This window comes from Mobula hypostoma, chromosome 19 (assembly GCF_963921235.1).
Source record: "Mobula hypostoma chromosome 19, sMobHyp1.1, whole genome shotgun sequence".
Taxonomy (NCBI): domain Eukaryota; kingdom Metazoa; phylum Chordata; class Chondrichthyes; order Myliobatiformes; family Myliobatidae; genus Mobula; species Mobula hypostoma.
Genome location: NC_086115.1, coordinates 11813183 through 11836289, shown reverse-complemented (window position 1 = coordinate 11836289; position 23107 = coordinate 11813183). Strand labels below are relative to the sequence as shown.

At 46.6% G+C, this 23107-nt stretch overlaps 1 protein-coding gene across 2 annotated transcripts in view; it reads right to left on the bottom strand.

Moving 5' to 3' along the window:
• Positions 1-1677: 1677 nt before the first annotated feature.
• Positions 1678-23107, bottom strand: part of cpn1 (carboxypeptidase N, polypeptide 1) — a 47929-nt gene continuing 26499 nt past the window's right edge. For both annotated transcript variants that reach the window (XM_063071321.1, XM_063071320.1), the window contains 5 exons: positions 17741-17852; positions 9204-9343; positions 5736-5835; positions 3951-4069; positions 1678-2520 (listed from right to left, as the gene is read on the bottom strand). In XM_063071321.1, coding sequence (XP_062927391.1) covers positions 2350-2520; positions 3951-4069; positions 5736-5835; positions 9204-9343; positions 17741-17852 — 642 coding nt within the window. In that variant the 3' untranslated portion in view covers positions 1678-2349. The remainder of the gene's footprint in view (positions 2521-3950; positions 4070-5735; positions 5836-9203; positions 9344-17740; positions 17853-23107) is intronic.

Genomic DNA, 23107 nt, shown 5'->3' with positions numbered 1-23107 from the left:
TTTCCATTGAATAATCACCTGAACACCACCCATAATAAAACTAACAGAATATATATGAGATTTTTTAATTGCACCTGTGCAGACAGGTACTGTTGCATATGACAATGAACTTGACTTTGACAGAAACAGGCCCTTTGGCCCATTCATCAATGTTGACTGTTGTCCAGCGAGCTAGACCAATTTGACTGCCATCAACCCACAGCCCTTTGAACCTCTCCTATCAATGCATCCATCTACATTCCTTTCAAATGTTGCTAAATGTGCCCAGCTCAATCACCACTTCTGGCTTCTCAACCCAAATGCACTCACCCTTTGAGTGAAGTAGCGACCCCAACATCCCTTTTAACATAGAAACAGAAAACCTACAGCACAATACAGGCCCTTCGGCCCACAAAGTTGTGCCGAACATATCCCTACCTTAAAAATTACTAGGCTTACCTATAGCCCTCTATTTTACTAAGCTCCAGGTACCCATCCAAGTCTCTTAAAAGACCTTATTGTATCTGCCTCCACCACCATTGCCGGCAGCCCATTCCATGCACTCACCACTCTGAGTAAAAAACTTACCCCTGATATCCCCTCTGTATCTACTTCCCAGCACCTTAAACCTGTGTCCTCTTGTGGCAACCATTTCAGCCCTGGGAAAAATCCTCTGACTATCCACACGATCAATGCCTCTCATCATCTTATACACATCTATCAGGTCACCTCCCATCCTCCGTTGCTCCAAGGAGAAAGGGCTGAGTTCACTCAACCTATTCTCATAAGGCATGCTCCCCAATCCAGGCAACATCCTTGTAAATCTCCTCTGCACTCTTTCTATGGTTTCCACATCCTTCCTGTAGTGAAGCAACCAGAACTGAGCACAGTACTCCAAGTGGGGTCTGACCAGGGTCCTATATAGCTGCAACATTACCTCTCGGCTCCTAAATTCAATTCCACGATTGACAAAGGCCAATACACCATACGCCTTCTTAACCACAGAGTCAATCTGCGCAGCTGCTTTGAGTGTCCTATGGACTCGGACCCCAAGATCCCTCTGATCCTCCACACTGCCAAGAGTCTTACCATTAATACTATATTCTGCCATCATATTTGACCTACCAAAATGAACCATCTCACACTTATCTGGGTTGAACTCCATCTGCCACTTCTCGGCCCAGTTTTAAACCTTGCACCTTTGATCTTAGAACTGTGCCTTGTACCAATTCTCTGTGAAAACAATGATGTACTTTCACCCGTATATACTCATGATCTTACATATCTCTACTAAGTCACCCCACAATCCCCTACATTCAAGAAATTAAAAGTCCTAATCTACAAAGCCTCCCTTTGTAACTCAGCAACCCCCCACGCCCCCCCCCCACAAGTCCAAGCAACATCGTGGTAAATCTTCTTAAAACTCTTTCTAGTTTAATAACATCCTCTCTTATACTGGACTGACCAAATCTGCACAGGTTTAGGTTTGGGTTATGTTGCTAATAGGCTTCCCCAACCTGTACAGGTCTTCCTCAGATACTTTGTATTGGCGCCCACTTTTCAGGAAAGTACCGCATTTCACTGTGTTTCAATGTAAATCCGAATAATGCATTGTTTCCTTCAAGCAATGTATAAGAAACACCTCAAATATGAAGCAAAACTATGCAGAGCAAAAATAAACATGAAAGTAAATATCTTTTCATAGTTTATTAAACATTTTTTATCTGACTACAAAAATACTTGGACATTTGGAAACATGGGTTGTTTGACACCATAACCAATCATCCCATTGGTTAACAAAAAAGTGATTGGCTCTCTGATTGGTCATGGGCAGACCATACGTCAAAATGACTGACATACTGGTCAACCAACAGCGGGAGCAGATTAGTTGAAATCAGACAATTTAAGTAAAAGCAAAATATTAAATGTGTTTAAAAAAAACATGCACTGAAAATATGATTTTAAAGGTAAAAGATCTTTGGTCTGATTTGGTTCACCAAGGCACAGATTTGTCCATGTTGCTTCATCTTTCTTACAAAAAAAGTGTCATCTCACAAAAAGGTAGCTTCATCTGGCTCCTCCCAGAATCCCAACCCCGAAATCTTCCCTCTCACATGGAGGACTGAGATGAACGAGCGAAAAGTATTTGGTTTGGAAGTAGAGTCAAGGAAGGAGGAGGAAAGGAAGATGGATGGAAAGAGACACAAGGACGGAGGGGGTGAGAAGAGAGGGAGTGGGTGAGAAGAGATGGACAAAGGGAAGAAAGGAGTAGGAGAAAGGGGATGGCAAAGAGAGAGGGAGGGAGGGAAGGGAGAGGGAAGGCAAGAGAAGGAAGTGGGAGGGAGGGGGAAATAGGGGGTGAAATGCTCCTCAGTCCCTCCGTTTCCGGTGCCTTTGCTGCTTGTGATGCTTCGGTATCTTCCTGGCTGTTCTTGGCCCGACCCTGCGATGGGGCACTTGACCAGTGACATTCTGTTGTGGTGGGAGGGTGGGCATGCTGGTGGAGGGCACGGAAACCTTGGGCACCAGTCGGAAGTCCAGCTGTGGAAGGAGAAGGTCAGATGTTGAGAAGTTCAAATGGGGTGAAGCTGAAGGAGGGACCCCTGTCCTATCTCTTTGCAAACTCAACATAACCTTCACTCACAGGGAAGCAAGACTAAGCAGGAAAAATCCACAACGATCCATCTCAGGGCTTATTGGGCGAGACAAGCAGAAGATTCAGTCAAGTTGAGTTTATTGGGCGCAATTCGGTGTGGTGTTGGTGCAAAGAAAACATACTCGCAGTAGCGTCACAAGCACATAGGGTACAGACAACACACAAATCATCCCGAATAGAAGGAAATGTGTAAACATTTAAGACTTAGGGCAAAACACATCACACAACTGAAAAAGTCTATCTTAGTGCAAGAGGTGTGCTATAGTCTTCCATTGCTGGAGGTGACAAAGACAGAGGACGTGGTGGGAAGTTTTTGGGAGACAATGCTGGTGCTCAGAGAGAGGCAGCTGAAGGATCAATGGCCATTGGCGAACTGATTACAACTGGAAAGGTTGCCATGATCTGCTGTGAAGGCCAATTCATTGAGTACACTTAAAACAGAGGTTGATTTCAGTCTTCATTGAGGGAAGGTGTCAAAACCTACAGGGAAAAGACAGGAACATGGCATTGAGGGGGAAGAAAAATCAGCCCCGATCGAGTGGTGCAGCAGGCTCGATGGGCTGAATGGCCCAATTCTCTTCCTTTGTCTTATGGTTGTTTATTCTGTCATGCAAGTTATTAAAATGTATGCTGAGTGTATATTTGTCATTCTTTTGTAATAAGAGCACAAGATATAGGAGCAGAATTAGGCCATTTGGCCCATCAAGTCTGTTCTGCCATTTCATCATGGCTGACCGACATTCCCTCCCTCCCAGCCCCAATGTGCTGTGCTGTTGCTGTCTCTCCTGTTCCGTTCCATTTGTCTCAGCACACTGCGCCCTGATGCCCATACTATTCTGTGTTTTACGTGGGTGACTGAATTAGGGCGAGGGGGGGCTGGGGGAAGAACTGGGACAGCCTGTGGCTCGGGATAACAACTTTGACAGCCTGTGGGTGAGGTGTGAACTGTCTCAGCATGTTCAAAGAGTTAAAAGGTTAAGAAATTATCTTTCTGTCCATTGAAACACAACAGTGAGAAGTGCTGTTTGTGTCAAATCAATATCAGCGAGGATTGTGCTGGGGCACCCTGCGAGTGTCTTCACACTTCCGGCACCAACAGAGCATACTGACCCAAACGGATGTGGGAGGTCACTGGCGCAGCTGGAGAAAGCCCACACGGTTTTGGGGAGAACATAAAACCGGCAAGAACTGAACCCTGACTGGTGATGACTGGTGCTGCAAGGCGTTACGCTAACCGCCGTGCGGGTTGCAGTGACAGAAGTTACCGCTGTAGAGGCGGGAGGGTAGGTGGACGGAATCAGGCTTGGGGCCTCACCCGAATGGGTCCATTGTCATTAACGTTGATGTGAACTGCCTGGCTCCTGTAACCAGCTGCTGACGCTGTGACGATATACTCCCCCGGTAACAGCAACCGGAAATAGTCCCCGTCCACACCTCGAGACAAAAAACAAGCACTGGTTAACTAGATCTGCCCACCCTCGTGGTCTTGCTCCTGGGATAGAAATGTCTCACTGCCAGTCAGCCAGTCCACAGAGAGGGGCCAAATTTCCAGCAATGGTGAGCGGAATGCCCAGACTCTTGGGTCCTATACCATCCATCCTCTCCCTCCTCCTCATGGAGTTAGCAGAGGCAAGGCAAGGTTTATCAATTGGACCCGAATCTCATTTCCAGAACTGGAACTCTAGACCATCTAGTCCACGCCGAATTCCTATTCTGTCTAGTCCCACTGACCTGCAACATCACCCTCAATACCTCCCCCATCAACGTTCTTCTCCAAGCCTCTGAAATCTTGAAATCAAGGCCACATCCACCTGGAGCAAGGTGAAAGAACAGTTCAGCTCAGTAACAGGCCCTTCAGCCCACAATGTGTTCAGAACTGTAAAGTTAAACTGAACCAATTTGCCCGCACATCATCAAAAAAAATCAGATTTAATTATCACTGACATAGATCGTGAAATTTGCATACCTGCATATTCATGTGTCAAAAGCCTATAAAACTCTACCAAGCTGCCAACTTTCACCTTTATCCCTGGTCAACCATTGGAGAGGTCTACCACTTTCTGCATAAAAACACTTGCCCTTCAAATCACCTCTAAACATCCTCCTTAACTTCAAAGGATGTTCCCTGGTGCTCGACATGGTTACCCTGGGGCAATGACTGACTGCCTACCGTCCAACACTCCAGAGAAAAAGACCTACGTTTGGTCCAACCTCTCCTTATGCTGATACCCTGTAATCCAGGCAGCATCCTGACGAACCGCTCTGTATCCCTTCTGGAGCTTCCACATCCTTCCTGGAATGGGGCAACCCAAAATGCACAATTACCCTAATCCATGTTTTATACATCACTTCACTGATTGGCAATGTATAGAAGAATATTCAGCCCACAAATTTATGCTGCCCAAAAGCACATGGTCACTTCTCAGACCTTAGTCCAGATCTGTAGATGAAAGAGTGATTACTTTTTACCTACAGAGAAGGCTTCTGTCTTCACTGGCCATTTCTGAAAATGACTGGTACACCCCTGTAATGGGCCACAGCTCCCCTCCAATTCTTTACGTTTTTAAATAAAGATTAGATTTATTACATGCACATCAAAACATTGTGAAACGCATGAATTGCGTCAATGACCAAATGATCTGGGGGCAGCTCACGAGCGCCACCTTGCTTCCGGCATTAACATAGCACCCACAGCTTACCAATCCCTACATTATTGGAATGTGGGAGGAAACCAGAGTACCCAGAGGAAACCCACTCATCCACCAGGGAAAAGGTACAAACTCCCGAAAAACACCAGAGAGAACTGAACCCCGAAGGCTGGCACTGTAACAGCACCATCCTACACTCCCCAATTTGAAAGTAATTAGTGAGACTTGTGGAGGGAATCTCCTGGCAAATGCAACCTCTAATATCCTGTATGGTCAATTACGGAGCTTCTGACCTTTAGCAAGTCCCTGCACTGGTAGCAGGGTGGTAGTGGAGTAGTGAAATGGTGATACTGCAGGACACTAAACACCCTGGTCACCCTAATGATGGGTAGGGCATTAGTAGGAAGGGAGTAAACTACTACAATGCATTAGATAGTTATACTCGGACACACCTGTGGTGACATCATGATTGATGCCAAAAACTGAGATGACAGCATCAGCAATTCCGTTGTTATTTTCATCCAAAACCATTCCTTTAATTCCCTTGTGAACCTGAAAATGATTTAGAAAGTGACAATTTGTCATCGCACTTGTTGCAGTAAATCACCTTCCACATCAAACCAAAAGCAGCCCTGGCGAACAGGACACAGAGTGAGGCTCACCCTTTGAGCGAAGGAGCTACTCCAATGTCCCTTTTAAATTTTGTGCCTCGATCTTAGAACTGTGCCTTGTTTTAAAGCACCAATTCTCTGTGAAAAAGACAGTCTCTCTTTACACCGTCCATCACACACTCCCAGGACAGGGACAGCACGGGTTAGATACAGAGTGAAGCTCCCTCTACACTGTCCCATCACACACTCCCAGGACAGGGACAGCACGGGTTAGATACAGAGTGAAGCTCCCTCTACACTGTCCCATCACACACTCCCAGGACAGGGACAGCACGGGTTGGATGGACATTAACACAATTGCAAATAATTAGAATCGAAGAGGTCTGTGCCAAGCTGGAAAGCTTACAACCATGGAAAAAGCTCTCACGTCCACATCAAATATCCCAAATTCCAGTGAGAGTTGAGCACGTGTTCGAACTAATCATATACAGGACCAGATCCACTACACTGGCCAGAGATAAGATAAATGCAGTGTTGGGCTATTTATAGCATTCATATTGTTATGCCTGGAGACAGTACAATAGTACAGAAATACCATGTCGATAGCAAACTTTGTGTCCATCTACACTCATCCCACTTGCCCGAATTAGGTCCTTATCTTTCTATGCCTTGTTTATTCAAGTGCCTTTCGAAATATGTCAAAGTAGTGATCATAAGCTATGAATACAAATTCTGCAGATGCTGGAAATCCAGTGCAACATGCCCAGAAAATGCTGGAGGGACTCAGCAGATCAGACAGCATTTAAGGAGAGGAATAAAAAGCACATTTTTCCAGCCAAAACTCTTCATCAGGACTATGATTATAGAACAGTACAAAACAGTATAGGTTTGTCGGCCCATGATGTTGTGCCAATATTTTAAACTACTTTAGGATTAGTCTATCCGTTCCATTCCACAAAGCCCTCTATTTTTTCTTTCATCTATATGCCCATCTAAGAGTCTCTTAAATGCCCTTAATTTATTTGCCTCTACCCCCACCCGTGGCAGCAGAGTCCATCACACACCACTGTCAATTTAAAAAAAACCTACCTGACATCCCCCTATACTCTCCTCCAATCACCTTCAAATTATGCCCCTTGCATATTAGCCATTTCCACCCTGGGAAAAATATCTCTGGCTGTCCACTCTGTCTCTCAACATCTTGTACACCTCTACCAAGTCACCTCCCATCTCTTTACTCTGAGGAGAAAAGGGCTAGTTCATCATCATATCAGTTTCCATCACTTCCTCTGGCAGCAATTTCCAGGTATCAACCACACTCTTTCCTATTCGGTCCTTCAAACCTCACCTTAAGCCTACCGCCTCTTGTTTTTAATCTTCCTAAGACGGGCTTCATAACTTGTACACCCCTATCAGTTTCCGATCCACAAACAGACATGCTCAGTCCAAGACACAAGAAATTCTAAAAATGCTGGGGACATGGACACAGAACTCAACAAGTTGGGCAGCATTCGTAGAGGGGAATAAACAGCCGATGTTTCGAGCTGAGCCCTTCATCAGGACTGGAAAGGAATGGGGCAGAAGCAAGAAGCAGCAGCTGAGGGGTTGGCTCCCCTCCTCCCTTTTCTTTCATTGTCCACTTCTATCACATTCTTTCTTCAGGACTACCTCCTCCACCCAATGCCCCAAGCTTCTTACTTAAGGCTGATTTATACTTCTGCGTCAACTCGACGCCATAAGTACGAACCCTACGCAGAGCCTACGCGGATCCCTACGCCATAGCCTGACACGCACCTCTCCCAAAATGTAACTACGCGTCGCGGCAACGCAGACCGAACAACTGTGATTGGTTCGCTTGGTAGCATCGCATTTCGTCCTACACTGCAGTAGCTTCCCATTGGCTGTCTGAAGGGTAGGGAAGGAACTCTGACTGCAATCCTTTCCATAAAGCTTTACATTTCGCTTTTTACGAAAAAAGATGCTCGCTTTAAACTTGTTTACCCCGAGAAAGACTACAATGACCATGATGCCTTGCGTGGGCAGGTGTGTGTGCACGTGCGATGTGCCCGAATTGCAGAGTGATGCAGACACACCGACGCACAAGTATAAATGCTCACGACGCACGTAGGCCACTTGCGTAGGTTACGGCGTCGAGCTGACGCACAAGTATAAATCAGCCTTTACTCACCCTCCCCACCCCCCTCACATGGAGCTTATACTCCCCCCCTGCCATCCACTCATTCTGGCTTCTGCTCACATCTCCTGGTGAAGTGACTTGGTCGAAACTGTCAGCTGATTATTCTGCTCCATTGATGCTGCCTGACCTGCAGGGTCCCTCCAGCAGTTCGTACGTGCTGCCCGGTTTACATCGTCTCACCCCACACAGAAGTCCTCAAAAACCCAGCAAGTCCACTCTCTCCAATGCAACCATGTCCTTCCTACAGTGAGATAACTAGACTGGCACACATCACTCCAAGAGCTGCCTGGCCAATGTGTTGTAAAGTTACAACATATGTTGTAACCTTGTACTTACATTCTATGCTTCCCCCTACAGAGGTTAACATACCACATTCTTTCTTCAACACAATATCTACCTGTACTTCTACTTCCAGGGAACCATGGACTGGCAGCCCAGATCCATTTGTTCATCAATGCTCCGTAAAGGTAGGACACAAAGTGAGTGGTGGTGCACTATTTGACTTTCCAAGATAAATCACCTCATACCTATCAGGATTAAATTTCATCAGCCAACAACTTTCCATCTGATCTCCATCTCACTGTAGCATTAGACAACCTTCACTATCCACACCACCACCAATTTCCCTGTCAGCTGAAAACATTCATTCAGCAGTTCATCTGAAGTTTTGTTTTCTGTTTCAATCAGACCAGAATCAGTAACTCCAACAATCTGTGGAAAGGCTTGCCAGGTTTTGATGGAAGTTGGCACTTCCAAATGGATATGGTTCTGATGAAACAGTATTAAAGTGTTAACTCTCCACAGATGCTGCCTGACCTCTAGAGCATTTCCAAAACTTTTCATTTCCGATTTCCTGACCTCGTCCCGTTTTTTCAAAAATTCCAATTTCCTGACGTTGTTTCAATTCCCATTTCCCTGACCTTTTAATTCCATTTTTTTCTTGCTTTTATTTCCAATTTCCAGCACCTGCATTTCTTTATTTTTACCTAGAACTACAACACAGATATCTGTCCACACTGATAAACGGAAACAGCTGAATCTTGTGCAGAAGGATACAATTTGACTCGGCCGAATTTTTGATTTGCCACCTCAGCAGTGATGCGGCATCTCACCTCTTCGATGTAGGCTAGCAGTGCTTCACGATTCCCGTACCATTCCCGCTGAAGCTCATTCGCCGGCGGGAACTTCTTGCAGCTGAGTTCCAGTGTGATCTCAAAGCAGTTGGTGTGGAGGTAATTGAAGTCTTGCATTCCTGCATGTAGCACAGAAGCAAAAGAGTTCAGTAGCCAAGACAACCTGATAAAAGTCTAACCCTGTCATTCCTGCTCACCACAGGGCAGAAATATGATTGACAGCTAGACTAATTACACATTAGGTGCAGGAGGTATGTTGTTCATGGTCTTCTGCTCTTGTAGCCCATCCACTTGAAGGTTTAACGTGTTGTGGACTCAGAGATGCTCTTCTGCACACCACTGTTGTAATGCATGGCCGTTTGAGTGTGTTGGCGCATGGCCAAGTGGTTAAGGCATCGGTCTAGTGATCTGAAGGTCACTAGTTCGAGCCTCAGCCGAGGCAGTGTGTTGTGTCCTTGAGCAAGGCACTTAACCACACATTGCTCTGCGATGACACCGGTGCCAAGCTGTATGGGTCCTGATGCCCTTCCCTTGGACAACATCGGTGGCGTGGAGAGGGGAGACTTGCAGCATGGGCAACTGCCAGTCTTCTACACAATCTTGCCCAGGCCTGCGCCCTGGAAACCTTCCAAGGCGCAAATCCATGGTCTCATGAGACTAACGGATGCCTATAATTGAGTTACAGTCACCTTGAACTAGTCTGGAATTCTCCTCTGATCTCTCTCATTACAGACATTTTCACCCACAGAACTGCCACTCATGGGCTTTTTGCTTATCGCACTATTCTCTGCAAACTCCAGGGACTGTTATGGGTGAAAACACCAGGAGATCAGCAGTTTCTGAGATGCTCAAACCACCCCACCTGGCACTGGCAATCATTCCATAGTCGAAGTCCTTTAGATCACCTTTCTTCCCATTCTGACATTTGGTCTGAACAATAACATGACCATGTCTGCATGCATTGAGTTGAGGCCACATAATTGGCTGCCTTTATATTTGCATTAATGAGGTGTACAGGTGTGCAAAGTGAGCCAGCAGGCTCTCAGCTTGACAGAGGGTTAATGAAGAACAGATATCACTAGAGAGAATGGGTAGGGAGAGAAGGCAGGGGTTGGGGGGGGGGGGTGACCCACCCTGACCCACCAGTGTGAAAGTCAAACTTTGATAAGCACAAGAGATTCTGTAGATGCTGAAAATCTTGAGCAGCACACACAATATGCTGGAGGAACCTCATCAGGACTCAGCCTGAAACGCTGACAGTTTATTCCTCTCCATCGATGCTACCTGGCCTGCTGAGTGCCTCCAGCATTTTGTCTGTGTTGCTCTGGATTTCCCATATCTGCAGAATCTCGTGTTTAGGATGTGAAAGGTACCTTACAAATGCAGGCCTTAGACTGGTCAGAGGATTGCACCTGACATATTGGTCATAAGTGGGTCTCCTGACACCTTGACACAGGTCTAGTCCTGTGTTTAAAGTTCAAAAAATTAGAAGATGAATTGGTGATCTTTGGTTCCTAGTGGGGCAAGAGGTGGTCCTGAATCTGGGCTCCCAGTCTTGTCACTAAAATCTAATCACGAGATGACTCTTGTGTTTGGAATGATTTGTCGATGGCACAGAAAGGCTTTTCACTGAACCTCAAAACATACAAGAACAGAGTCGTCGAGCAATACAGCACTAATACAGGTCCTTTGCACCAGCCAGTCTGAGAGTCCATCCAGCTAGTCCCATTTACTGCACTCAGCCCATATCCCTTCCTCCTCCTCCCCCCCACCCCCCCAAAGCCCTACCCCACCCATGTTCCTATCCTAGTGCTTCTTATAATGTCACTATTGTACCCGCTTCAACCACTACCTCCAGCAGCTTGCTCCATGTCCTCACTGACCTCTGCATGAACAAGTTGTCTCAGATCCCTCTAAACTAATTAGCACTTAGGGAAGGACATACGGCCCCTCCAAAGCAAAGCTTCATCATTGGCTGGGGCCTCGGGCACTCAGTAATGGCTACCACATTGAGGAGGGGCTTAGATAAAGATTAGCGTCATTTGTCACGCATACATTGAAGTATGGAGTGAAATGCGTCACTTCTGTCAATGGTACAGTCCAAGGATATGCTGAGGGCAGCCCGCAAGAGATGCTACACTTCCAGTGTAAATATATCAAGCCCATGACTTGCTAAGCCTAAGCTGTGGGTCTTTGGATTGTGGGAGGAAACCAGAGCACCTGGAGAAAGCACACGTGGTTCTGGGAGAAGGTGCAAACTCCCTATAGAGAGTGGTAGGAATTGAACCCCGGTCACTGGGGCCGGAAGGTTTACGCTGTTACGTTACTGTGCCACCCTGCAAGCCTGATGTCTCCACCGTCAAATAGCTGGGTGAAGCAAGGAGGTCTGGAGGGCGACTGGCATCTTACCCGAGACTGATACGGACAGTGGATATATTTGCCCACACCTCACTACCCAGCCTATCCAGGGCTTGGCTGGGCATGGGTGGCAGAGGGTATAGATGCCGCCTCGACTCCACTCACCCAGGTTTGATTCTGACCAACACAGAGTTGTTGGTAGGTCAACTGTCCCTTTAGATGGGTGGCAGGAGAACCAGGGGAGTTCATGCTCACATGGGAGAGGACAGGTTATGGAGTGAGTGAGTCCAAGAAAAGTGCAGCACAGAAACAGGCCCTTTGGCCCATCTAGTCCATGCTGAACCATTTGAACTACCTACTACCATTGACCTGTACCCGGACCATAGCCCTCCATACCCCTAACATCCATGTACCTATTCAAACTTCTCTTAAAAGTTGAAATCAAGCATGCATCACTTGCATTGGCAGCTCATTCCACACTCCCATGACCCTCTAAGTCAGGAAAATGTCCCCTCATGTTCTCCTTAAATTTCTCACCTTTTGCCCTTAACTTATGACCTCTAGTTTAGTCCCACTCAGCCTCAGTGGAAAAAGCTTGCATTTACTTTACCTATACCTTTCAGTTTTGTATACCTCGATCAAATCTCCCCTCAATCTTCTATATTCCAAGGAACAAAGCCCTAACCTATTCAATCTTTCCTTACAACTCAGGCCCTCCAATCCCAGCAACATCCTTGTAAATTTTCTCTGTACTCTTTCAACCATTTATAGCTTTCCTGTAGGTAGGTGACTGAAACAGAACAATATCCAAACTAAGCCTCACCAACATCTTATACATCTGCAACATAACAACCCATCTCCAGAACAGTATTTTGATTTATGAAGGCCAATGTGCCGAAATCTTTCTTTATGACCCTACCTACCTGTGACGTCACTTTCAATGAATTATGGACCAGTATTCCCAGATCCCTTTGTTCTATAGGGTACTGAGGAGTGCTAACATTTCTTTGCAAGCCTATCCTGGTTAGTCCTACCGAAGTGCAACTCCTCACACTTGTCAGCATTAAATTCCATCTGCCATTTTTCAGCCCATTTTTCCAGCTGGTCTAGATCCCAATGCAAGCTCTGATAGTCTTCCTCACTGTTCACTACAACCCAATCTTTGTGTCATCCACAAATATGCTGATCCAGTTAACTACTTTATCATCTATATCTGTGCCATCTATAAAGATGGCAGATGGAGTTTAATGCTGATAAATGTGAGGTGCTACATTTTGGTAGGACTAATCAAAATAGGACATACATGGTAAGTGGTAGGGCATTGAAGAATGCATTAGAACAGAGGGATCCAGGAATAATGGTGCATAGTTCCCTGAAGGTGGAATCTCATGTGGATAGGGTGGTGAAGAAAGCTTTTGGTATGCTGGCCTTTATAAATCAGAGCATTGAGTATAGGAGTTGGGATGTAATGTTGAAATTGTATAAGGCCAAATTTGGAGTATTGAGTACAGTTCTGGTCACCGAATTATAGGAAAGATGCCAACAAAATTGAGAGTACAGAGAAGATTTACTAGAATGTTACCTGGGTTTCATCACCTAAGTTACAGAGAAAGGTTGAACAAGTTGGGTCTTTATTCTTTGGAGCGCAGAAGGTTGAGGGGGGACTTAATAGAGATATTTAAAATTATGAGGGGGATAGATAGAGTTGACGTGGATAGGCTTTTTCCATTGAGAGTGGGGGAGATTCAAATGATAGGACATGAGTTGAGAGTTAAAGGGCAAAAGTTTAGGGGTAACATGAGGGGGAACTTCTTTACTCAGAGTGGTGGCTGTGTGGAACGAGCTTCCAGCAGAAGTGGTTGAAGCAGGTTCGATATTGTCGTTTAAAGTTAAATTGGACAGCTATATGGACAGGAAAGGAATGGAGGGTTATGGGCTGAGTGCAGGTCGGTGGGACTAGGTGAGAGTAAGCATTTGGCATGGACTAGAAGGGCCGAGATGGCCTGTTTCCGTGCTGTAATTGTTATATGGTTATATGGTGATATCAATGATCCGGATGATAAAGAACAGACCCAGCACTGATCCCTGTAGCACTCCACTAGTCACAGGCCTCCAGTCAGTGGGGCAACCATCTACCACCACTCTTTGGCTTCTCCCACAAAGCCAATGTCTAATCCAATTTGCCTCATCTTGAATGCTGAAAAGACAATCCTTCTGGACCAAACTCTCACTCGGTACCTAGCATGCAAAGCCATGCCAACTATCCCCAATCAGCTCATGCCAACTATCCCCAATCAGCCCAAGCCTACCTAAACACTCATATCTGGTCCCTCAGAATACCTTCCAATAACTTTCAAATCAAACTAGATTTGATTTGATTTGATTTCCCACTACTGATGTCAGACTCACTGGCCTATAACTTCCTGGTTTATTCTTAGAGCATTTCTTCAACAGCAGAACAACATTAGCCATCTTCCAATCCTCTGGTACCTCACCTGTTGTTAAGGATGATTCAAATATCTTCGCTAGGGCCCCTGCAGTTTCTGCAATTGCCTCCCACAGGGTTGAACGGAACACTTTGTCAGGCCCTGGGGATTTATCCACCCTAATTTGCCTCAAGGTAGCAAACACCTCTTCCTCTGAAATCTGTACAGGGTCCATGAAGTTGATGCTGCTTTGCCTCACTTCTATAGACTGTTGGTCTGAGTAAATACCAATGCAAAAAAATTCATTTCAGATCTCCTTCATCTCTTTTGGCTCCACACGTAGATTACCATTCTGATCTTCCAGAGGATCAATTTTGTCCCTTGCAATCCATCTGTAGAATCCCTTAGGATTCTCCTTCACCTTGTCTGCTAGGGCAACTTCATGTCTTTTTTTTAGCCTTCCTGATTTCTTTAAGTGTTCTCTCACATTTGTTTTATACTCCATAAGCACCTCATTTGTTCCTACCTGCCTGTACCTGCTGTGCATCACCTCTCTTCTTCTTAATCAGGGCCTCAATATCTCTTGAAAACCAAGGTACCCTAAACCTGTTATTCTTACCTTTTATTCTGACAGCCACCTACAATCTTTGTACAGGTGTCCCCCGCTTTTCGAACGTTCGCTTTATGAAACCTCACTGTTACGAAAGACCTACATTAGTTACCCGTTTTCGCTAACAGAAGGTGTTTTCACTGTTACGAGAAAAGGCAGCGTGCTCCTCCCCTGGAATTCAGGACGGCATTCTCGCCGGCATTGCTTAAACACGTGCCTGTGAGCATCTGTGCTTTATGTCGATTTATTTTGAGCATCTGTTTGCAATATGTGTTCTAAGGTATCAGAAAAGCCTGAAAGAGCTCGTAAGGGTGTTACACTTAGCGTAAAATTAGACATAATTAAGCGTTTCGATCGTGGTGAACGAAGTAAGGACAAAGTGAGTTTGGCTTGTGGAAGTTGACGAAGATGTTGAAGAGGTTTTGGCATCCCATGACCAAGAACTGATAGATGAAGAGCTGATGCAATTGGAAGAGGAAAGGATAACAATCAAAACCGAATGCAGTGGCGATCGGACTGAAAGTGAAGTCGTCCAGGAACTGAACGTGAGGTAGCTGCATGAGATTTTCGCTGCAATGATAAAGTACGACTTTAATTTTGAAAGGGTACGTCGGTTTAGGGCATATTTGCAGGGTAGTTTGAGTGCTTACGAAGAACTGTATGATCTAAAAATGCGCGAGGCTAATCAGTCAAGCAAGCCTTCCACATCAGCTACAGCAGACGACGAACCTCGATCTTCGACATCGAGGCAGGCAGACATAGAAGATGACCTGCCTGCCCTGATGGACGATGAGATAGCACCTCACTGTCCCACCACCCAGTGGTCCCAACCCCTAGGCCGCAGACAGATACACTGCCGCGGATAATACAGCGGTAGCCAGGAGGCACACAGTACATCTTTAAGGAAAAAGCCGAAATAAACAAGCTAATTAATTAGGAGCCGCCCGGCACGTAAATGTCGGCCCAGATCAGAGGCCATTGCTGATTGCGTCGCCTCTGATCTGGGCCAACATTTACGTGCCAGGCGGCACCTAATTAATTAGCTTGTTTATTTTGGCTTTTTTCTTAAAGGTGTGCTGGGTGCGTCACGGCTACCGCTGGACTGCTGCATGCCTCACGGATCGGTATCAGTTCGCTGCCCAGAGGGTGGGGGCAACTGCACCACCCCAACCTCCGACGACTCAGCCTAACACACCATCATCAGTGTGCTCAACGCTGTCCCAATTCCAGTAAGTGAAACTACACTGTACAGACATTATTTCTACTTTATATCGGCTGTGTATTTTTACGTGTTATTTGGTATGATTTGGCAGCTTCATAGCTTAAAGGTTACTGGAGAGCACTTGCGCCGTGTTTTTGCCGAGAGCGCTTGCGTGAGATTTTCGCTACCGAGAACAGTGCAGCAATGATTGTGGAAAAGTATTTCTACTTTATATAGGCTGTGTATTTATCATATCATTCCTGCTTTTACTACATGTTACTGTTATTTTAGGTTTTGTGTGTTATTTGGCATGATTTCGTAGGTTATTTTTGGGTCTGCGAACACTCACAAATTTTTCCCATATAAATTAATGGTAATTACTTCTTTGCTTTATGACATTCTGGCTTACGAACAGTTTCATAGGAATGCTCTACCTTTGGATGGCGGGGGAAACCTGTACTCAAAATCTCACCTTTAAAGGCCTCCCACTTGTATAGCACACCTTTGCCAGAAAACAGCCTGTCTCAATCCACAGTTGCCAGATCATTTATGATATCAAAATTGGCCCCTACAATTTAGAATCTCGATCTGTGGACTAAACCTATCTTTTTGCACAATTACTTTGAAACTAATGGCATTAAAATCACTAGATGCCAATTGTCTCCCTACACAAACTTCTGTTACCCTGCCCTGTATTGCACACTCTTTCATTGGGACTTTTATATACTGATTAAGGAAACTTTCCTGAACACGTGAAAAATTCTATCCCATCTAGTCCTTTACAGTATGGAAGATCCAGTCAATATGTAGAAAGCTAAAATCAGCTTTCACAACCTTATGTTTCTTGCACCAGTCTGTGATTTCTCTACAAATACATTCCTCTAAATCCTGTGGACTTTTGGGTGGTCTGTAATATAGTCCCATTAACTTGGTCATACCTTTCTTGTTTCTCATTTCCATCCCCAATGCCTCACTAGATGAGTTTTCCCAGTCTGCCCTGACATTTTCACTGACTAGTAACACCACCCCTCTTCCTCTAATCCATCTTGTCTAAAACAGAACCCTGGATTATTAGCTGCCAGTCCTGCTCCTCCTGCAAGAATAAAACACTCACTAATGGCTACAACGTTATCATTCCAGGTGTTGATCCGCGCGCTGAGTTCATCCGCCTTTCCCACGATCCTCCTTGAATTGAAATATATGCAGCCGAGAATTTTGGTTGCACCATGCTCAACTTTGTTGGGGTCTTAACAACACATCCCCATAATCTCTCCACCATCTGCTCTGGCACCCTGGTCCCCATCCCCTTGCAACTTTAGTTTAACCTCCCCCCATGCCGTGCAGCACGAGCAAACCTTCCCACTAGGATATTAGTCCCCTCCAGTTCAGGTGCAGTCTCTTCTGTACAGGTCACAAACTAGAGAACTCGGCAAGGCAGGCATCATCTGCGGAAGAAAGTAAACAGTCAACGTTCAGGCAGACCCCCTTAAGCAGGAGTCCTGTTTACTCTCTTTCCGTAGATTCTGCCTGGCCTGCTGAGTTTCTCCAGCATTTTGTGTGTGTTGTTCTTCTCTACAGATCCCACCTTCCCTGGAAGAGAGGCCAATGATCAAAAAAAAAAATACGACCCTTCTCTCCTACACCAACTGCTTAGCCATGTGTTAAACTGTACAATCTTCCTATTTCTGGCCTCACCAGCACGTGGCACATGTAGCAATCCTGAGATCACAGCCCTGGCAGTCCCGCCTGTTAATTTAGCTCAACTTTGCAGTTTCAGGACAATTAGTGGGGAGAGTGGGAGTGAGGGGGTTATTCCGAGAGCCAGCAGAGACTCAGTACATGCCGTCTGGAATCTCCCTGCCCTGCCATTTCTCTTCCTTAACAGGCCACGGATACAGCACCACAGAACAGAGGATCTCACCTCTTGCAAGCGAGTACCAGCTGGCTCCATTGGTAATCCCATCGGGAAAGTAATCTCCACAGTTGGTCCCACTGTGCATCCACCCATGGGCAAAGGAGTAGATGCGGGCAAGCTGGAAGAGGGGGAAAAGACAAAGACAGATAATTTTCTAGAGTTAGAAACACTATGTCCCTAATGTTCACACAAACAATTCTCAATACTGTAATTATGAAAACAATTCTTAGTAATTACCACCAAATCTGGAATCTGAAGTCAGCCACTCTCAGGGCAGGGACAGCTGGGTTAGATACAGAGTGAATCTCCCTCCACACTGTCCCATCACACACTCCCAAGTCAGGGACAGTACAGGTTAGATACAGAGTGAAGCTCCCTCTACACTGTCCCATCACACACTCCCAGGACAGGGACAGCATGGGTTAGATACAGAGTGAAGCTCCCTCTACAGAAAAGAGGAGGCATTCAAGTTCTCTTAGCCACTGATCTGCTGTAATGAGAACCAGACTCAGCAAGAATGGCTCATTCCATCCCAGAACAACACACAATGCTGAAGGAGCTCAGCAGGTCAGGCAGCAGCTATTGAGGGGAATAGATAATCAATGTTTTTGGTGAAGACCATCCAATAGGATTAATGGGATGAAGTAGAGTGTTAGCCCAAAACATCGACTGTTATTCCCTTCTGTGGATGCTGCCTGACCTGCTGAGTTCCTCCAGCATTTTGTTGCTGTTGTTCTGGATTTCCAGAATCTACATAATCTGTGTTTATCATTCGATCACAGGGTCACTGTGCTTTCCCCAGTGAACAGATTCAAAGTTCAAAATACATGATCAAAGTATGTGTACATTATATAACCTCGAGATTTAGGGAACCACAAAACAAAGAAACCCGAAAGAGCTCATTAAAAAGAGGACAGTGAAACACCCAGTGTGTAGAGAGAGAAAAACAAATCATACAAACAATAAAATAGGCAAGTAGCTTTCTGAACGAAAGCAAGTCCACAGTCAAACTCAGGCATCACAGCCTCAGGAGAGCGCAGAGACAAATAAACCTTACAGATCCGTAACCAGAACTGGCCCGACCCTCACCACTGGTCCTGACATCTTGCCTTTTTAATCTGGCCTGGCATTTAAATCGCCCCAAAATTGGGTCATTCCTTGCTCAAGGATGTGGGAATTGTTGTTTTGATAACCTTTTGGCCCGGAACTGGCTCTGTTTTGGTGGACAGACCTCATCTCTCCAATCTCCGCGGAGATAGTTTCCCAGAAATTGTAACCAGAAAAAGTATTTAGTTGTATTCACCAGTGCCATCTTAAACCAGGGTCTGATCCAAGATGTAATCATGATTTTCACCAGTTGAAAGATGAACCCAGGTTCTGCCCACAACTGCTCCCTCTAGTGGAGAACAATCATGTAATGAACACAAATCGCTCCCTTTGCAAACCACTTGCCCAAATATTCAAGCAGCATCTCTAGGAAGAGGTACAGTCGACGTTTCGGGCCGAGACCCTTCGTCAGGACTAACTGAAGGAAGAGCTAGTAAGAGATTTGAAAGTTGGAGGGGGAGGGGGAGATCCAAAATGATAGGAGAAGACAGGAGGGGGAGGGATGGAGCCAAGAGCTGGACCGGTGATTGGAAAAGGGGATACGAGAGGCTCTTGGGACAGGAGGCCTAGGGAGAAAGACAGGTCGGGGGGAACCCAGAGGATGGGCAAGGGGTATAGTGAGAGGAACAGAGGGAGAAAAGGGAGAGTGAGAGAAAGAATGTGTGCATAAAAATAAATAACGGATGGGGTACAAGGGGGGAGGTGGGGCATTAGCGCAAGTTAGAGAAGTCAATGTTCATGCCATCAGGTTGGAGGCTACCCAGACGGAACATAAGGTGTTGTTCCTCCAACCTGAGTGTGGCTTCATCTTTACAGTAGAGGAGGCCGTGGATAGACATGTCAGAATGGGAATGGGATGTGGAATTAAAATGTGTGGCCACTGGGAGATCCTGCTTTCTCTGGCGGACAGAGCATAGGCGTTCAGCAAAGCGGTCTCCCAGTCTGCGTCGGGTCTCGCCAATATATAAAAGGCCACATCGGGAGCACCGGACACAGTATATCACCCCAGTCGACTCACAGGTGAAGTGTCGCCTCACCTGGAAGGACTGTCTGGGGCCCTGAATGGTGGTAAGGGAGGAAGTGTAAGGGCATGTGTAGCACATGTTCTGCTTACAAGTGTCAGGAGGGAGATCAGTGGGGAGGGATGGGGGGACGAATGGACAAGGGAGTCGCGTAGGGAGCGATCCCTGCGGAAAGCAGAGGGGGGGTGGAGGGAGAGATGTGCTTAGTGGTGGGATCCCGTTGGAGCTGGCGGAAGTTACGGAGAATTATATGTTGGACCCGGAGGCCGGTGAGGTGGTAGGTGAGGACCAGGGGAACCCTATTCCTAGGGGGGTGGCGGGAGGATGGAGTGAGAGCAGATGTACGTGAAATGGGGGAGATGCATTTGAGAGCAGAGTTGATAGTGGACGAAGAGAAGCCCCTTTCTTTAAAAAAGGAGGACATCTCCCTCATCCTAGAATAAACGCATCTCCCCCATTCCACGTACATCTGCTCTCACTCCATCCTCCCGCCACCCCACTAGGAATAGGGTTCCCCTGGTCCTCACCTACCACCCCACCGGCCTCCGGGTCCAACATATAATTCTCCGTAACTTCCGCCACCTCCAACGGGATCCCACCACTATGCACATCTCTCCCTCCCCACCCCCCTCTGCTTTCCGCAGGGATCGCTCCCTACGCGACTCCCTTGTCCATTCGTCCCCCCCACCATCCCTCCCCACTGATCTCCCTCCTGGCACTTATCCTTGTAAGCAGAACAAGTACTACATATGCCCTTACACTTCGTCCCTTACCACCATTCAGGGCCCCAGACAGTCCTTCCAGGTGAGGCGACACTTCACCTGTGAGTCGGCTGGGGTGATATACTGCGTCCGGTGCTCCCGATGTGGCCTTCTATATATTGACGAGACCCGACGCAGACTGGGAGACCGCTTTGCTGAACACCTACACTCTGTCTGCCAGTGAAAGCAGGATCTCCCAGTGGCCACACATTTTAATTCCACATCCCATTCCCATTCTGACATGTCTATCCACGGCCTCCTCTACTGTAAAGTTGAAGCCACACTCAGGTTGGAGGAACAACACCTTATATTCCGTTTGGGTAGCCTCCAACCTGATGGCATGAACATTGACTTCTCTAACTTCCGCTAATGCCCCACCTCCCCCTCGTACCCCATCTGTTATTTATTTTTACACACACATTCTTTCTCTCACTCTCCTTTTTCTCCCTCTGTCCCTCTCACTATACCCCTTGCCCATCCTCTGGTTCCCCCCCCCGTCTTTCTTCCCGGACCTCCTGTCCCATGATCCTCTCATATCCCCTTTGCCTATCACCTGTCCAGCTCTTGGCTCCGTCCCTCCCCCTCCTGTCTTCTCCTATCATTTTGGATCTCCCCCTCCCCCACTTTCAAATCTCTTACTATCTCTTCCTTCAGTTAGTCCTGACGAAGGGTCTCGGCCCGAAACGTCGACTGTACCTCTTCCTATAGATGCTGCCTGGCCTGCTGCGTTCACCAGCAACTTTGATGTGTGTTGCTTGAATTTCCAGCATCTGCAGAATTCCTCTTGTTTGCCCAAGTATTCAATATACAATATTATCAAATTACACAACCTTGAGATTTGTTCACTTACAAAGCAAGAAGCCCGAAAGAACGCAATTAAAAAAATAAATAAATAACGACCACCACCGGATGTGCAGAGAAAGGGGGAAAAAAAGACACAAATTATGCAAACAACAGAAGTGAGCAACAACGTTCCAAACCAAAATGAGTCCTTGGATACAAACTCCGCACAGGCCTGAGTAGGCCTGAGCCTCTGTATTAGTCCATCGTATTAGGAGCACGGCAGCTGGGGCAGTCTTCATAGCCTTAGCTCCATGGAGAGAGGAGTGACTATTGCAGGGGAGTGAGTGAATTCGGCCCTCACTTCCAATCCCGACACCCTGTTTGCGCACCATATTGTTTAAATTCTCCAAACCGCACATCATAACCCACACTAGGACCCGGGCCCTGCTACAGTGAAAGGCTCTGGGCCGAGAACATGCCGCCAGTGACTCAGACTTCGCCGCCCAGCACGAAGCCGCTCTCCATTTCTCCAAATCAGCTCGGTGACCAAAGCGATCCAGCCTCGCAGACGGGCTAGCTGTAAAGATACTGGAACTCCCCTGCCTCCCCTGGACCCCTCTTCTCCAAAGGGCTCACTCCACTTGCGTCGATTCTGCAATGCACAGCAACGCTCATCCCTCGAGTTCGCTTCGCCTTCACTCACCTCTTCATTGTTTGCAGTGATAATTTACCACAGTTTACCTCAGGAAAGGTGATATTAGCAATGCTTTTAGTCGCATTCCTGGCCTTTTGAACCACCAGAGAGCTGTCACATGTGCTCGGTCACGCCATTTTAAACCGTATTGAATCAATCAGAAACCACCTTACACCCAATAGTTGCTTGATATCCCAATCACATATCCCTTCCAAACCCCTCAATGAGATATCACTGCTGCTCATTTACAGTTTACTTCCAAAACTCTGTTACAAACACCCATTTGTAAACCCATCTGTATTCGCCATTCAGGACCTTGTGGTGACATGAGTAGACAGGGTGATGAAGGTGGCTCCATCTGCCACAAATGGGACTGTCTGGTGGCCAAACGTTTTAATTCAGATCCCCGTTCCTGTGTGTTGATCCACTGCCTACTCCTGAGCCTCAGGGTGGAGGAGCAACATCTTATATTCCATCTGGGTTCCCTCCAACCTGATGGCATGAATATAGATTTCTCCTTCCGGTAAACAAATTTCCCTTTGCCCCACATTTTTATTTTTGCATCTTCCCCCTTCCTTCTCGGTCCTGAAGAAGGGTCTTAGCCTGAAAAGTTACCCATTTCCCCCTCCCGCCCCCCATAGATGCTGCCTGACCCGAGTTCCTCCAGCTGTGTGTGTGTCTCTGTGTGTTGCTCTGGATTTCCAGCATCTGCAGACTGTGTTCATGATGAGGGTGTTTGAAGCACCTGGCTTCACTGGTCATGGCATTGAGTACAAGAGTCTGGGAAGTAATCTTAGAGCTGCACAAGGTGACAGGGGTATTGCATTTGGAGTACGGTGCACAATGCTGGTCGGCAAGCCGTAGGGTGGATCCAATTAAGCTTGAATAGATGGGCTGGAACTGTTTGCTCTTGAGCGAAAGAGGTTTGGGGGGGGGGGGTCACCTTATAGAGGTTTATAAGATCATGGCAGGGGTTGGGGGGGAGGGAGGTAATATGGTAGATAGG